This window comes from Sceloporus occidentalis, unplaced genomic scaffold (genome assembly GCF_023333645.1).
Source record: "Sceloporus occidentalis isolate IW3139 unplaced genomic scaffold, rSceOcc1.0.p SCAF_495, whole genome shotgun sequence".
Taxonomy (NCBI): Eukaryota; Metazoa; Chordata; class Lepidosauria; order Squamata; family Phrynosomatidae; genus Sceloporus; species Sceloporus occidentalis.
The window spans coordinates 11,807-28,537 of record NW_028317475.1 but is presented as its reverse complement, the minus strand read 5'-3'; the positions used below and the strand labels follow the sequence as shown (position 1 = coordinate 28,537).

Genomic DNA, 16,731 nt, shown 5'->3' with positions numbered 1-16,731 from the left:
AAGCAGCCACTGGAGACTGGGCAGCCCAGCCCGGCAGGACACGAGGAGCATTGTGCCGCAGGGTCCGTGTCGCTCTTCTGTGGACTGGAAGACGGAGGAGACATGAAGGGAGCCATTCGCCCCTGGAGTAACACCAGTGTGGGACTGGGGGCCCCGGCAAGCGCTGGTACCCACCTCTCCCAACCCCTCAAAGGGACTTTTAGGCGACCCCATGGGTCATCATTATATATACATACATATATATATATATATATATATATATATATATATATATATACCAACCCCCTCGTATGACTGCTCAGTGAGGGGGCCCGGGGCACCAGGGGCCAAACACCCAGAGTTCACTAACTCGTTGTATTACCAGAGGTCGCCGGCTTCTGTGTCGCACATCCTATGACGTATTACCTGCTTGGATAACTCTCTTCACACGTCACACACACGGAACCTTTCCCGGATCAAACATGGCGTCCGAGCACTTCCCGTGTCACCAGCCGGATGAAGCGATTTCCAAGGCAACGAGCATCCAATGGAAAGCACAAGAGCCGCTAGAAGGCGTGACCTGCTGTATCTTAGAGACAAGTTTACGCTGTCAAATGCGAGGTGCGGACTGGTTTAGGGCCTCGGGAAGCGATGGAGTGAGTGCGCCAGGAGGGGTTAGGGGTACTGGGGTGATTAATGTGCTGTTAGGGTGACTGGGGGCGTTGGGGTGATTAATGTGCTTTTGGGGTGACTGGGGGTGTTGGGGTGACTGACGGGAGGACGTTATTTGCGCCAGTGCTGACTGTGTGGCCGGGCACCTGCCCTGCATGCCTCCTGTAATGGCTGCCCTTATACTTGGCGCTGTGGCGGGATGAAATGTTTTAGGTGCCACGAGGGATGCAGCAGCTTTTTATTACAAACACGTCTTTAGATTGTAAGCTCACGAGGGCAGGACCCTCTTCCCCTTCTGTACCAGCGTGGCGTACGGCGCGTCCGTCCCTTTTAATGCCTCCCCCTCTGTACATGAAATGGAAAGGCTGGGCTTTATGGTCTCTGCTTTCGCTGCAGGCGCCGTGAGAACGAAGCGAGGAGCCGAATGGGAAGACTGACGGACTTTGTGGATGAGGACGGGGACCGGCTGCTCGACAAACTGCGGGAGCTGAAACTCACAGATGGCCGGTACCTCCAGGAGCTGAGCACCGTGCATACCGCCGGCCTCGCTGAGCGCTCGCGGGCCCACAACAAGCTCCTGCTGGAAGCTCTTCTGGATGTGGAGCAAACGTGCAGCCAGGGCCCCGAGCATCGCGTGCCGAGCCACAGGTACGTTCCCGGTAAGAGAGGGAAACGCTCGGCGTTATCCGCTCTGCGAGGAATGTATTAAAAGGATAGAAAGTGATGGCGGGAGGAAGCAGGCGACTTCTTCTCAGCCCCCAGAGGCCACCTTGCTGCCTGTTGCGTGACCCTAGGCGAGGGGCGAGGGGCTGTACGCACCGGGAGGCGAGGGGCTGTACGCACCGGGAGGCGAGGGGGGTCTTGCGCCCAGCGAGGCTTCCCGTTTTCTGGGAGCTGGTTTGTTGATGTTCTTCATGTACTAAGTGGCGCCTTGTAGTTCCAGACCGAGTCCTAAAGCGTCCAGAAGAGGCGTGGATTTCGCCATCGCTCAGCCGAGAGAGGATCTGCCGGGAGTCGCGGAGCCCCTCGATCTCCAGGGCCAGGAGGACCCCGAGTGTTTGAAGCAGTTCCGTGCCCAGCCGGTGCCGGCTCACGTCTTCCTCCCGCTGTACAATGACCTGGTGGAGCAGCAAGCGGCTCGGAGGAAGACGGGAGTCCAGGAAAGGAAAGACTTTCTTTTAAAGACACAGAAACCATTTAGTTTTCTTTCAAAGGAGGAAGAGAAAAGAAGGAAAGCAGCCCAGGCGCTTCTTGCTGCCCCCGCGAGGGCAGAACGTGGCATGAAGAGAGAAGTCCTTAAATGTGCCCAAGATCCTGAAACTAGTGACAGATTGAAAGGTAATCCCCGAATCCCCCGGCGTCCTCCGCCATGCCTGTGTGTCTGCAGTGAACGCATGTCAATGAGTATTATCATGTATTGCTTTATATAGCGCCATCAGATTCCGCAGCGCTGTACAAAGGGTAGACAGGAAATACCAATCTTGACATATCATCCGCAAGCATTTATACATGATGGTCTAAGAATGCCAATAGCAAGTACACGTTCCCTGCTAAATGGTGTACCCAATAAATAAATTGTACTTTACTGAGAGGGTGGTAGATAAGTGGAGCAGCCTCCCAGCAGAGGTGGTAGAGGGTAATACAGTGAGGGTATTAAACATGCACGGGATAGACATACGGCTCCTGAATCTAAGACGCCGTTGGGGCTGCCGGCAGGTTCTGGGCTCTCGGGATTTGTCGTTTTATTTAAACTCGATGAATGCTTTCTTCCCGTTAACGTCTTTCACTTTTACTGCTTGAAGAGGCTGAGTTGATCAGGAAAGTGAAACGTCAGATGAGGGCCAAAGAGATGCTGCAGAATTCCTCAGCGCCGGTACCCCTAAACCGAGGAACGAGGGATCCGCTTTCCAGCATCTCCCAGAAAACCCGGCAGGAGTACCTGGGATTTCTACAGCAGAATCTCTCCTTCCAGCCGCGCACAAACCCAGGCGTCCCGGATTTCCAGAGGCTGCACCACGAATTTCAGAAGCGATGCCTAAAGAAGCAAAAGGAAATGGAACCAACCCGGAGTGAACCCTTCACCCTGCGGACCTCCGCGCTGAGAAAAAGACAAAGCCACGACGGGAAAAGCGGGCAGGTGGGAGACCCTGTAACCCTTTACATTCTGAATGAGCGGTCACGCGAAATGGCCTCCACTCCGAACCAGTAGCCCCCAGTCCCCTGCTCCGCTGTACTGGTAACGTTCCTTCAGACGACGAGCGGTGTAGCCGTATCTGGCAGGGGCGACGCTCCCGGTTTCTTGCCGGTTTAATTAGGCTTCGTGGAGCCAGCAGCTCTTTCCTCCTGTAGGATAATCACAGCCTTCTAGAGCTTTAGCTTTATTTTCACATAAAAAGTATAGAAACGCGTATTTTTTACCCTCCGTGATACTTTATTTCCCTTCCGCCCCTGGTCGTGAGATATCGAAGACGTTTCGATTGTGTTTGTCAGGTTGGACCCCGTCATTCCGAGACGCCTGCAGAATCCCTCCGGAGTTTGACGAGTTTGTCGCCCAATACGCTCCCAGTGTATATAACGGACAGCGCGAGGAGGAGGCAGTCTGCCGTTAGGTGCCTTTTATTGTGTCTGTCTGTCTGTCTCTTAGGGTTACTTCTATACGCATTGAAATGAAGTCTCTTTCTTTGCTTCTTTCCTTTCGGTGATCTCTGCCCTGCTTTATTCCATTCTTCACCCCCTTAGTCTTCTCTGTACCTGGAAATCTTTACCATCCGTTCTCCCTTTATATTCCGTTTGTCCCCAATGATTTCTTACGCCCTTCTCTCAGTCTTTGCTGTTTTTTTTTCATTTTTTGGCAGGGAGGGGACTTTAGCCTTGCTGGCCCAATAGATGGTACTGACGGCTTCTGGGTCCGCTGGTCCACGCCTGAGCCACTGACAGGTTTTCGGCCAGTGTGATCTATGGCCCCAGGATTTCAAATTGTGTCCTGGGGCTCCAGCTGCCTGATTTCCTGATCAATCAATGGCAGTCACCCTTAACCCTCGGTTACAAGATCGCTAGAAGGTTCATGCAACATCCCTGTTGTCTCTTTTTGCCCATCTTACCTGCCCTTCCGATAGCTTAGTTATTATTATTATTATTTATTTATTAGTTTTTATAGCGCCATCAAATTCCACTATTGCACATGAAAGTGTGAAGTGGCTCGGGCTTCAGGGCTTTTGGGCTAGTAGATAGGATCGTCCGGGTGTTTCGGGATAAATTTCCTGTTCATTTCTTGCCGGTAGGCAGCGTCTGAGCAGATCAACGTTCACACTATTGCTTTGTTTGTCAGTGAATATTTCTAACACTTTAATAGCTAAATAATGGTAATTAAACCACAAGTAGCTGGATACACATTGCTATGAAACATGTTGTTCTTGCGGGGTATGAGTTTGCACTAATCTCTCTGATGGTCAAGCAAAGTCAGCGTGGCCACCAAGCTTTTATCCAGCTCCTGACTCTGCAGGGACCGGTCAGTGGGTTTCGTGTGGGACTCCGGCAGGGACCGGTCAGTGAGTTTCGTGTCGGACTCTGGCAGGGAAGAGTCAGTGGGTTTCGTGTCGGACTCCGGCAGGGACCAGTCAGTGAGTTTCGTGTCGGACTCTGGCAGGGAAGAGTCAGTGGGTTTCGTGTCGGACTCCGGCAGGGACCGGTCAGTGGGTTTCGTGTCGGACTCCGGCAGGGACCGGTCAGTGGGTTTCGTGTTAAGCCAGGCGAGGCTGTATGTGACACGGAGACAATGTGCACATTTTGTTACAGAGCTTCCCTGCAGGAAAAGAATGAACAAGAGAGACAAGAGACCAAGTGGACAAAAGAAAGCAAACAGTCCCTGGTGCTGCAGAGCTCAATATCCAGGAGGGCAAAGGCCATGGACCCTCACCGACCCCTCTCAGAAACCAATGCAGAGAGGCTGCACCAGAACCGGTCCGTGACATTTCCGTTTCTTGTGACCTACTTGCTTTATTTATTATTGTGGGTGCAGCCATCACGTCCGCTAACGGCTAATTACTGCAGTGACGTAAAACCTGCTCAGGTTATCTGAAGACATTTAAAATCTGTTGTTAGAAGTGCAAGAAAATCTTATCCTTTGTACGAGGCTCGTTCATTGCAGGGCTCACTCGGGTGCTGCTTCCAGATCGTAGAGCTTTAGGTCTTGACTTATTAGCTGCTAGAGGACCCCTTATGGGGTCTGGAAATGACTTCTTAGCGGGGAACTCACTAACTCCTGGAGGACGCAGACATTCATAGATTTTTGATTTTTAGGCAAGCCGATGGAAAGAGGATGAAAGAATATAAGGAGGAGCTGGAGCGGATGAAGGCCAGAGTGAAGTTGAGACCCTACCTTTTTGAGCTTCTCACTAAAGTAAGAAATTGATAATACCGTATTTGCTCGATTATAAGACGAGTTTTTTTTCCATAGCAAATGCTCTGAAAAATACCCTTCATCTTATAATCGGGGTCGTCTTATAATCAGACCTCAAATAGGTCTGACTATGAGACTAAGATCCAGATCCCCCGCAGCGATGTGTTATGTCCCCCCCAGCTTACCGGTGCTTCTGAGTCCCCGGTGCTTAGTCCGGGCAGCGTGTAGAGCTCTACGCGATTCGCGTAGACAACTTCCGCTCAAGCCCGTAGAGCTCTACACGCTGCCCGGACTAAGCACCGGGGACTCAGAAGCACCGGTAAGTTGGGGGGGGGCAGAGGAGTGTTTAAATGGGGGGCATAAGGCATTTCTGGAGGCAGAGTGCTCTATGAAATGCCTTTTAACCCCCTTAATGCCACTCTGCCTCCAGAAATGCCTTTTAACCCTCTATACGCCACTCTGCCTCCTGAAATGCCCTATACCTCCCTAAATCCCACTCTGCTCCATAATATGCCTTTTAACCCCCTAAATGCCAGAGGGGCATATAGGGGTATAAGGCATTTCTGGATGCAGAGTGGCACATAGGGTGTCAAAAGGCATATCATGGGGCACAATGGCATATAGAGGGTTAAAAGGTGTATCATGGGGCACAGTGGCATATAGAGGGTTAAAAGGTGTATCATAGGGCACAGTGGCATTTAGAGGGTTAAAAGGCATATCATGGGGCACAGTGGCATATAGGGGGTATAAGGCATTTCTGGAGCAGAGTGGCAAGCCTGGGGGCAGATTGCATAACTGGGGGGGCAGGTTGGAAAAAAAAAGGAAATAAAAACAAAATATTTTTCTCAATCGTAGCTTTTATTAACAAACAGTTGTTCTCATAGTTTACATCAATTAACATTTACTGGTAAAACTTTTTTCCTTTAGGGTCGTCTTATATTCAGGCCTTTTCTTTTTTTTTTTTCCATAAATGAATATTCAGATTTTGGGGGGTCGTCTTATAATCGAGGAAATACGGTAATAGAAATGGACAGGGACCGTGGAAGGCCAAGGCCACTATTCCATTCTTCTGTCCTTGTTTGGGGATCAAGGTTCTCTTGCTGTATTTCGTGAGCTGTCTCGAAGCCCAGAGCCCATCTGTTGGTTTCAGGAGAGACTTCCATAATACTGCAGCGTTTACAAAGCACTTATCAAACCGGCCCCGGCCTGGATCTAACCCAGCCTCGGCATACGCTCGCCTCTTCCCTCGTCTGTTGTCCGTGCAGGAGATGCGTGGTTTTTAATATGTTTTGTTTCCTTTTCGTGCCGTCGGAGAACATACTCTCACATACTTAGTCTTTGGTTGCTTTTTTTTTCCTAGGCTAATGCCGCTAAAGCAGCCGAGTGCAGATTCGCAGGTACCCTGCAGCAGGTCGGGCTGACAGAAGACTTTGTTCAGCATCAGGGAAGATCCCAAGGAAGTTGCGGAAGGAGATCCGATGAAGCGGACGAATAGGTGGCCCGGCGGGGCGATCCGGGAGGACGTATCTGGCGTATCCGATGTCGCTGTTATTTTGATCCGTGTTTCAGCAGGGAATACGCTACGCCGGGGGTGTAAGGAAAGGGCTCATAGTCCCCGCTCACACAGGGGTAAACATTTAGACGCGTTTTTAGCAGGTGGGGTTTTGTGCCTTAACATGGAAACTACCACCAACAGACAAACACCCTTCCTCCTTATCACAGTGCCTGTACCTGTGGGAAGCAATAGAATGGCTCAGTCACCCAGCCAGACTCTCCGACTAATGGAGGTTTATGGAGGAACGGACTTCATTAGCGTCGCCATAAAGCGTCAGCTCAGTGGGGTGTTTGAGCCGGGAAAGTCACCAGAAATGTTACACGACTCACAAGGGGCAGCCTCCAGGTCTGCAGCTAAAGGGGTTTTTATTGGGGACAAAACCGGATTTTTGTCAATGGCGACTTACATTACTGTATACAGCACGGGGGGTTATTACTGTATACAGCGCTGGGGGGGGTTATATTACTGTATACAGCGCTGGGGGGGTTATATTACTGTATACACCGCTGGGGGCGGGGTTATGCTCAAGGAGAGGAACATGTTTTGGTGGATACGGGGAGATCGCCATCAGCAGATTCATTTGCGATTCTTCTATCTGTAAGTCTGTGGTCACGCTGCAGTGAGAAGGGCTGGAAAGAGATGAATTGTAAGCTTTGTTCCACGGAGAACTGCGAAGAAGAGTATTTTTAAATAATGCACAAGAGTGTGATTAATGAAAAATTAAAACCCGAGGCTTTTCGCACAGCGCGGCTGTTTTGTGATATTCTGTCGGCCCTCTGTGTTTTTTATGCCTGATGTTGGGTTATGGATAAAATGTCAGCTGAGTTGGAGGGAGACGGGGCAGTGAAACGGATATACGGTCCATGCCTGCACCGCGACCGGTTAAACCATACAAATGGGGGAAACGAGTGCGTTCACCCCCCGTGGACCCCTGCATTGGCGTTACCGTTGTTGCTTTCACGCTGGTTCTGCTCGCCCGATAAGAAGCGGCTCGTATCTAAACGTGCCTCAGCCGATCACTTTTACAAACACCAGGATTAAATTGCGCAGTAAGATTTATTCATCCTGCAGCCAGCCTGACATTTACACGACAGCCCACTCCCCGAGAACCCCTAAAGCGCAGACTGGCAGGGTCAGTGCCCCAAGTACATCACCCTACAACCCCTGCAGGAAGCGAGCCGGACCCTGTATAATGCATAATGTGAGTAGAGTTCCTGATTAAAACTATACATTATACAGGCCCTTCTTAATGTACACTTACAGGAGAGGGCTAGCACCTCCTGGCCCAGAGGGCAAACAAGTCCATGTAGCCCACCAAACCCTGTGCATGTATACGCACATGGGGTCGTTCCTGTCTGAACAATCAGGGCCCGACCCCCCTCTAACCCCAGACCTGGGCGCACACCGGGGGATGATCCTGTGAACGGAACCTCCTGAAGCGTCCTTCGATTTACAGACGAGGAAGGAACGCAGGACTCGTGGCGCGGAGGAAGTTTACGTCCATACACTTTGTCCCTCAATATCTTGATGAGTTTTTTCTTGTAAGGCAGCGTCCTTCAGCACAACAGTTTTTCAAACTCTTTCTGCACTTTAAAAGCCAAATATCTTTATTCCGTGCCCCATGCGACTGTCCCGGCCTGAGCCAGTTATCCCAGAAGCCTTCAGTTCATCAATAGAGAGACATCTTGTTCGTAGGTGCGAGGCGGCGTGGGCCCGGAGAGCAGGTGCGTCTGCTGCAGAGGATCCTGGCACAGAGTGGCCGAGACGCTTCCGTCTGTCAAACGCAGAATTTAAAGATGCTTTTTATAAGAACTGACGAAGGACAGTAACGACGCACACCACGGCGGGGTCACCGGTGGCAAACCTCACCAGGATGGCTGACGCGATGCCACACACAGGCGCCACACACAGCCGCCACTCACCTGACGAGCTTCTTGGATGATGTTTTCTAACATGAGCATTTCTACTTCCACTCTGAGAAAACGTCTTCCCGCACGCTGGACACTGATGGGACTTCACTCCTGGGGGTACAAAAAGCAATTAGGAAAGCGACAAACACCAGAGCTTTATTCTGAACAGGAGAAGCGGCCAGTTAAATACCTGAGTGCACGACCATATGCTTTCGCAGGCTCGAGTATTCAGCGAAGGAACGTCCACATCCCTCCGCCTCGCAGACAAAGGGTTTCTCCCCTGCGGGAAGGAAGACAACGAGCTCTATGCACCAGCCACAGAACGGCAGGATACGGGCACACGGCGGCCGCGCGACCGATACACACCTGTGTGGATGCGCAGATGATTTTTCAGGTTGCCGGCTGTGGTAAACTGCTTGCCGCAGCCAGCCTGAGGGCACAGGAAAGGCCGCTCGCCGTTGTGAGTACGCATGTGAACTTTCAGCCTTTGTAGAACATAGAAACTTTTCCCACAACCTTCAGCAGGACAGGTGAATGAACGATCATTCCTACGATGATACAATTACATACAGTATGTTTCTATACAGCCAGATGCAAAAGGGCTACACAAGCCTTATATTGCCATGGTTACGGCCATGTTTAGTTATAACGGGCCCCTGAGAATACACTTACTCCACATTCTATATGGCTCTAAGGGCACTCAAAGGGTTAATAGTAATATGACTGAGGCTGTGATCACGCACACATCCTACACTTCACAGGGCCAGGTATGTGGCCCACTCCTACTTACTGGGTTTAGGTGTTTCAGTCACAGCGGTCGCTAACAGGGGTATAAAATCAAGCCCATAGGCAGCCGTCTCTATAAACGTCGGCAACAGAACTGGCCGTACCGAAGAGCTCGTAGGATGCCACCTTTGCCCCAAGCCAGTTCGTAAAGTTTCCGCCCTGCTAGATCTGCCCCGGACCACTGAATTATTGTGAAGCGGGAGCTTCTAGAAGGAACAGCTCAGCCACAAACCGGCAGACCGCGGACACTCACACAGCGGCCCACCGAGCGCTGAAGTGCGTGGCACATAAAGACCACCCGTCCCCTGCATCACTCATTAGGAGATCCAAACCGCCTCTGGAAACAGCACAAGCGCCGTCTGTCGGGAGCCAACGGCTGCGCGCAGCCTGAAGATTACTATACTCAGCGCCACGCATGGGCTGAACCGGTGCAAAGCCACTGCCGCTGGGCTCTGGAAGTCTGATGGACGGATCTGGGTTTTTGCGCATACCAGGAGACCGCTACCTAACGGAACGCATATTACTTAAAGTTTGGTGGGGAGGGATAATGGCCTGGGCTGGTTTTCAGGGTCTGGGCCCCTTGGTTCCAATGAGGGGACATTTACTTTTTCTTCCATACCACTCCGTGTTAATGCCCGTAGAGGAGGAGATGGAGAATTCCGCGGATTTCAGCAACTCTGCAACCAAAAAACTCACCTGTGTGTTTTCAGGTGATACTTCAGGTGTGTCGCCCACACGAAGGACCGGTCACAGCCACGAAAAGAGCAGCGAAGTCGCCTGTCTGCGGGCGGCAGATGAGAGACCGCCAGGGGGGTTCTTGGTTCTGCATCCAAGGAGGGGCTCAGAGTGATTTCTCCTAAAAACCAGCAGAACAGATCTCTGTGTAACCGTTTCAAAGGAAGTATTCTTACTACAATGTCTGCTATACAAGTCTATTTACTTATATTTACTTTCACTCCTGCCACCTACCTGCCTTCTCTTTCCGAAAGATTAGAACCCGATCCCAGAAAATACCAAATCTAAAAGATCTCTTACTTCGTAAGGCATGCGCATGGAGCGCCTTCGCCTTGCCGCTCTCAGACCCGCCACAACTCCATTATTCACAATCCACCGCGGAGAGCGGAATGCGTTACGATCGAGGGATTTCATACCGTTGCAGATGGTCTTGGCACTCTTTGCTAACTGTGCCCGGGTAGCGGCTATTAGACTGTCATGGGCCAACTCCTGAACGCGCAGAAACCACGGAGTGCTGCTGTCGGTGCAATCACTGGAAAGGAAATCGTTACCAGAGTCCTCTGCTTCATCGTGAACAAAAACCAGCTGCTCTGGAGGAGACCCTAACCCTGGAGAAGGAAACGAACACTTCAGCGCGACATCACCGAACGTCAAAAACCATTCCAGGGATTTGTAACCAAGTTACCTGTTCTGGCGAGGTTGAGAAGTATAAAGGAAGAGTTATCGGTGGGGGGCAGATCTTGGAGCAGCGTCGGAGGGTCCGTGGGGGAAAGGAGGGCGCTGTTCTTCCCCACCCTGGGGTCTGCACTGTGATCAACGTCCACATGAAGAGTGTTCAGCAAGGTCGCGCCTGGACTTTTTGGCGGAAGCTCCTGCACGACCGCTGCGTCTGGAATAGAATGAGTTTCAGGAGTCAGGGCAAACAGGTCACCGAACCAGGCTTCTCCACAATGTCACAGCTCTAGGCCCGGAACACCTTACAATCAAGCTGCACCTCATTCAAAGGGAAAGCATTTACGTCCATTACATGCTAAAGCTGCACGCATTTTCTCTAAATGTAGGACACAAACTTGTTTTATTGTTTCTGCGCTCTATTTTAAGCGTCTTTCTTTAAAATGAATACACAGCTCTCGGCAGACAGACCGTAATAACCATGAGAAGCGTAAAGTTACCTAACAGCAGCGACCCACACTGTGTCGCTTCAGACTCCGGAAGGGGAGAGAGACACGGAAGGACCTTACATTCCGATTCCACGAGCTCTTCTCCCAAAGGAATTGAAGTATTTTGCACAAACTCCACCAGAAGCTGTAACAGAGCAGGCAAAAGCTTAACGCATGGCAGAGAACAGAGAGGAAGGGTCTGGATTTAAGGACTGAGTGGCCGTGTCACGCCAAAATGCACCAAATCTTTACGATGCGCTCATCGAATAACTCATGTGAATAGTTCTGTGTTACTACATGTATACGCCTGTGATGTCATACATTGTTCTCTCAAGGCAAAGTGTGTCATATGCCAGAGGCGGTTCTATATTTCAGAGCTGACTTCATGGTTTGAAGAGTCGATGTGTGTCGCTGTGATAACGGAACAGGGAGCTGAATGTTAACGGATGAAGCCGAGCGCCCGCGGCACGGCCTGGGAAGCGGAGAACAGATCGGACACCAAAGGTCAGCTGCTGCTCGGCCCCCATTCCTCCTCCCTCCCTTTCATTGATCCCTCTGCTGAACGCCCTGCTTTGCCTGCCTGTGTTCGGCGAGATGCTTTCACCTTTCTGTGTTCCTTCCCAATAAAGTTATCTTTCTTCTCCATCATTAACCAAGACTTATCGGGTTACCGGAGGGCATTGGCTTTACAAAGACATTTTCTCTTCTCCCCACGCCCTCTGCTGATGTAGAACTCACTTCTGGTCTGGACTGCAGCTCATCAGATAGCATTGGCATAGCTCCAGAGTCCAACAGGTCCAGAGAGGAAACCACCTTCATGACAAAGAAAAGCCATTGATTATCTACTTGTATCACAATCACACCAAACGGTATTTTATGGTCCTAAAGAACATAACACGAGGTCATGATGTTACCCACTCTCTCTCTCTCTATATATGTGTGTGTAATCATGTGGATGTCTATAGTGAAGCGTGATTATATATATATATATATATATATATATATAATGTGTGTGTAATCATCTGGATGTATATAGTGAGGTGTGATACAGATATATATATATATATATATATATATAATGTGTGTAATCATCTGGATGTATATAGTGAGGCGTTATATATAATGTGTGTATATAGTGAGGCGTGATATATATATATATGTGGGTGTAATCATCTGAATGTATATAGTGAGGTGTGATATATAGATATATCTATATATATATATATCTCTCACACACACACACACACATATATATATATATATATATATCTGTGTGTGTAATCATGTGGATGTCTATAGTGAAGCGTGATTATAATATATATATATATATATATATATATATATATATATATATAATCTATATGGTGTGTGTGTGTAATCATCTGGATGTATATAGTGACGTGTGATATATAGATATATCTCACACCTCACTATATACATCCAGATGATTACACACACATTATATATATATATATATATATATATATATATACACACACACACCCCCCCTCCAGGCCGTACCTGGCCCCTAGCAGTCACCTCCCAGTGAGTGGTGAGAGTTCCCATGTTTAACCCATTTCTCTCCAATATGTGAAACCGAGGTTGTCTGCTCTTCCGGTACCGGGCTCCCCCACAACACAAGCTCCGCTTCCGGCCACTTCTTTAGCCGATATATTCCGCGCCGCAAGGAAATGACAATTTGTAGAATGTACGGAAGCCGTCGAGGTTAAGGAGAGCAGACAATTGGTCAGTGAGGACGGAAGCCGAGAGGGGTTACCGCTGTCAGCGAGAGCGAAGACGGAAGCCGAGAGGGGTTACCGCTGTCAGCGAGGACGGAAGCTGGGAAGTTTGCGTGCCTTTGATTCTAGGTCACCATGCGATTGTTTCCCGGTCTCCTTATCTCTCACGGTAGAGTGGCCCGGCGGATCGGTCTTGGCCCTCGCTCCAGACTCGATCTCCTCCGGAATCTGCTCACAGCTTTGGTCCGGCACGAGCGGATTGAAACCACGTGGGCTCGGGCTGATGAGCTGCAGGTGTATGCGGAGAAGGTGAGGCCCCGCGGATGGAACTTGCTGACCGTGTAACGGGACATATAGCCGGTTTTCTACAGGTTCCGTCACTGCTAATAAAATGTATCGGAGCCAGATCTCCCCCTCACAGGGTTCATGTTGGGGGTAACTCTCTGACATTGGGGTTTGTGGGGTATTTCATCTCATGCTGGGGGTAACTCTGTGACTTTGGGGTTTGTGGGGTATTTCATCTCATGCTGGGGGTAACTCTGTGACTTTGGGGTTTGTGGGGTATTTCATCTCATGCTGGGGGTAACTCTGTGACTTTGGGGTTTGTGGGGTATTTCATCTCATGCTGGGGGTAACTCTGTGACATTGGGGTCAAGTTGCTTTCCCCAGCCACTGAAATCCTTTGTCTCATCCGCCGTTTTTGCTTTGCAGTTGATTGATTACGGCAGGTTAGGGGACTCCAGTGAGAAGGCTATGAGGATGGCAGACTACTGGCTGACGGTGAGTAATAAGTGGCACATCCGGGGTGATTTTCCGGTTGGCGGTACGTAATAAGCGGCACATCCGCGGTGATTAAACGGTTAATCGGGGTATCTGGGGGTTACGCTTCTGTCTGCTGTCAGTTGCGCAGCTGCTCTTGAGGGGACAAACGCTATATGGCCAAAAGTATTGGGACACCTGACCATTACACCAACAGGGACTTTGACAGTTTAGGGAAACCCTTTCCTAACCCAGCGTGACCATGCTCAGTGCACAAAGCAAGCTCTGTAAAGACACGGCTGGATGAGTTAGGTGGGAAGAACTTGACCGGCCGCACAGAGCCCCGACCTCAACTCCATCCAACACCGTTGTAATGTAGGGGATGTGACTGCGGTATCAGGACTGGTCAGACAGCGGCGGGTCTGTATGTAATGTAGGGGATGTGACTGTGTTATCAGGACTGGTCAGACAGCGGCGGGTCTGTATGTAATGTAGGGGATGTGACTGCGGTATCAGGACTGGTCAGACAGCGGCGGGTCTGTATGTAATGTAGGGGATGTGACTGCGTTATCAGGACTGGTCAGACAGCGGCGGGTCTGTATGTAATGTAGGGGATGTGACTGCGTTATCAGGACTGGTCAGACAGCGGCGGGTCTGTATGTAATGTAGGGGATGTGACTGCGGTATCAGGACTGGTCAGACAGCGGCGGGTCTGTATGTAATGTAGGGGATGTGACTGCGTTATCAGGACTGGTCAGACAGCGGCGGGTCTGTATGTAATGTAGGGGATGTGACTGCGTTATCAGGACTGGTCAGACAGCGGCGGGTCTGTATGTAATGTTGGGGATGTGACTGCGGTATCAGGACTGGTCAGACAGCGGCGGGTCTGTATGTAATGTAGGGGATGTGACTGCGGTATCAGGACTGGTCAGACAGCGGCGGGTCTGTATGTAATGTAGGGGATGTGACTGCGGTATCAGGACTGGTCAGACAGCGAGCGAGACAGGGAGTTTATTGCCGGGATCTGATTGGTAGGTGCTGCTTGTGGCTCAGGTCAGTGGAGACTGGAAAGTCCGTTCTTGGTCCTCGCCTTTGGGCTGCCGGAAGCTTCCATTCCTGGGTTCTGTTGTCTTTGAGAGGATTTCCGGCTGCCGCCTCTGATGCGTTATCGCACAATGTGACCTCGGGTGGTTTTGTGACTCTTTGGCTGCCTTCTGCTGGTTTGAAAGGGTTAAAAGGCGCAGATACTGTGTACCCCGGTGACTGCCTGACCTGGACACGCGCAGCCCTCGCGAGATAATGGTACTTCATGGGTTAAGCACTAATCACACCTAGAAATCCAAAGTGGACTCGCGTTTCTCATTCATCAGCCGGATCCTAGAAGGAAGTAAGAGACGGCGTGGTGGGGACCGCTGTGACCTCTCCCACGTCTACGTTTGGCTTCAAGCAGCTGAGAGTCCGGTTTCCCAAAGCACTCGGGGAATCGGCAGGAATGTCTCTGATGGGACGGCAGCGCTTTGTTTCTTCCTGATTAGAATGAAGAGCGTAGACCGTGGGACTCTGGTCTTGGAGAGATGCCTAAGGAGATAGCAGCAGGGTGTGAGGTTATTGTTTTATGTTGCACCGTCATATTCTGTAGCGGTGTACAAGGGATAAACGGGACCTAACGAGTAACGCGTCGTATGACTTACAGAGAAAAGCGGTAGGGAGGGCTCTGCTCGCAGGAGCTCGGGAGGCCCCGGGGTGCTGCTTGGGTCCTTCTGTACGCGTGAGGGTCTGCTCGCTGGGCGCGCGCGGGAGGGTCTGCTCGCTGGGCGCGCGCGGGAGGGTCTGCTCGCTGGGCGCGCGCGGGAGGGTCTGCTCGCTGGGCGCGCGCGGGAGGGTCTGCTCGCTGGGCGCGCGCGGGAGGGTCTGCTCGCTGGGCGCGCGCGGGAGGGTCTGCTCGCTGGGCGACCGGTGACCTTGGCCTGACCTTTAGTCACTTTTAGCATTCTTCTTTTTCAGGAGAAGGATCTCATTCACAAGCTCTTCCAGACGCTGGTTCCTCGCTTCAGTTCGTGGCACGGGAATTACACCAGCATGCACCGGATTCCCAACAGAGACCGACTGGACCGTGCCAAGATGGCAGTCATCGAATACAAAGGAAACCCTTTTCCTCCTTTAAACGTGCGGAAGAGAGACGGCGACAAAACCCTTCTGAACCAACTTCTTTTGGGTTACCGTCTAGAAAAAAACCTCCTCTCATCAGCCTCCTGAAAAAGCTTTTGTGAAGAAACGATGGATCTGGGCACGGAATATCTCTCAAACGGGATCTGCAGAACGATGTATATAATGTAACTGATTAATGAGTAAGAATGTTACAGAATTCCATTAAAAGAATGCTGAGAATTAATTGATCTGTTCATTATAAACTCTAACAGGATACGTAGCCGGCCCTGGGGCTCGTAAGCATCCATCGCTGTATTTATTTCGAAAGGATCCAGTAACAACTTCCAGCGTGTCAGCTAATTATAACGACGGTACACGAGATAGTGGCGGGAAGAGGCCTTCGCCTCTTCGATGTGACGGGCGGGGGCGATGGGGGGTGTTACACAGTTTAATGTATAAAGTGCCCGATAAGGAGTTAATCGCTGTTACCGCTCCTGAAAATCCCTGGATAAACCGAGCAGATTGAGTCCGGCTCGACGCCAAATACTGAGAACGCAGAAATAACACACAATGCAATGGTTACGCTAATAATTAACACTTCCCTCGCTGGCAAACTACTTTGCTAATTCATTTAATATGCATACACTTACTGTGCAGGCTTCTGATGAAACTATACATCTTACAGGGGTGGACCCCTAATTAAGATATACATCATACAGGGCTGGCTCTATTGAATTATACATTTATAATGAGGTCAGAGGTGTAAATTTAATTGAAGGAGGTTTTACATCACTGACAAAGTGGTAGATAAATGGAACAGTCTCCCAGCAGAAGTGGTAGAGGCTAATTTACACATGCACGCGAATATGTATGCCGCGCCTGAAACCTG

General features: G+C 50.4%; 2 protein-coding genes across 2 annotated transcripts; one reads left to right on the top strand and one right to left on the bottom strand.

Annotated features, from left to right (window-relative positions):
- Positions 1–4,084: 4,084 nt before the first annotated feature.
- On the bottom strand, positions 4,085–11,967 carry LOC149271537 (zinc finger protein 410-like). The gene is made up of 10 exons (XM_089507337.1): positions 11,935–11,967; positions 11,189–11,341; positions 10,722–10,908; positions 10,453–10,644; positions 9,998–10,157; positions 8,882–9,063; positions 8,706–8,795; positions 8,528–8,626; positions 8,288–8,379; positions 4,085–4,453 (listed from the first exon to the last, which is right to left on the bottom strand). The coding sequence occupies exons 1-10, from the start codon at positions 11,965–11,967 to the stop codon at positions 4,085–4,087; spliced, it is 1,557 nt and encodes a 518-aa protein (XP_089363463.1).
- Positions 11,968–13,070: 1,103 nt separating this feature from the next.
- Positions 13,071–15,950, top strand: LOC149271536 (large ribosomal subunit protein bL17m-like). The gene is made up of 3 exons (XM_089507336.1): positions 13,071–13,244; positions 13,647–13,715; positions 15,699–15,950. The coding sequence occupies exons 1-3, from the start codon at positions 13,071–13,073 to the stop codon at positions 15,948–15,950; spliced, it is 495 nt and encodes a 164-aa protein (XP_089363462.1).
- Positions 15,951–16,731: the final 781 nt, after the last annotated feature.

Bases quoted from the DNA above. Each gene is read 5' to 3' on its own strand.
- LOC149271537 (XM_089507337.1), bottom strand. From the start codon at position 11,967: ATGCTATCTGATGAGCTGCAGTCCAGACCAGAA. The intron at 11,342-11,934 runs GTGAGTTCTACA...GCTCTGTTACAG, and splicing joins AGCTGCAGTCCAGACCAGAA to CTTCTGGTGGAGTTTGTGCA. The intron at 10,158-10,452 runs GTATGAAATCCC...GCTGGTTTTTAG, and splicing joins TGCCAAGACCATCTGCAACG to GAGAAATCACTCTGAGCCCC.
- LOC149271536 (XM_089507336.1), top strand. From the start codon at position 13,071: ATGCGATTGTTTCCCGGTCTCCTTATCTCTCACGGTAGAGTGGCCCGG. The intron at 13,245-13,646 runs GTGAGGCCCCGC...TTTGCTTTGCAG, and splicing joins TGCAGGTGTATGCGGAGAAG to TTGATTGATTACGGCAGGTT. The intron at 13,716-15,698 runs GTGAGTAATAAG...CTTCTTTTTCAG, and splicing joins TGGCAGACTACTGGCTGACG to GAGAAGGATCTCATTCACAA.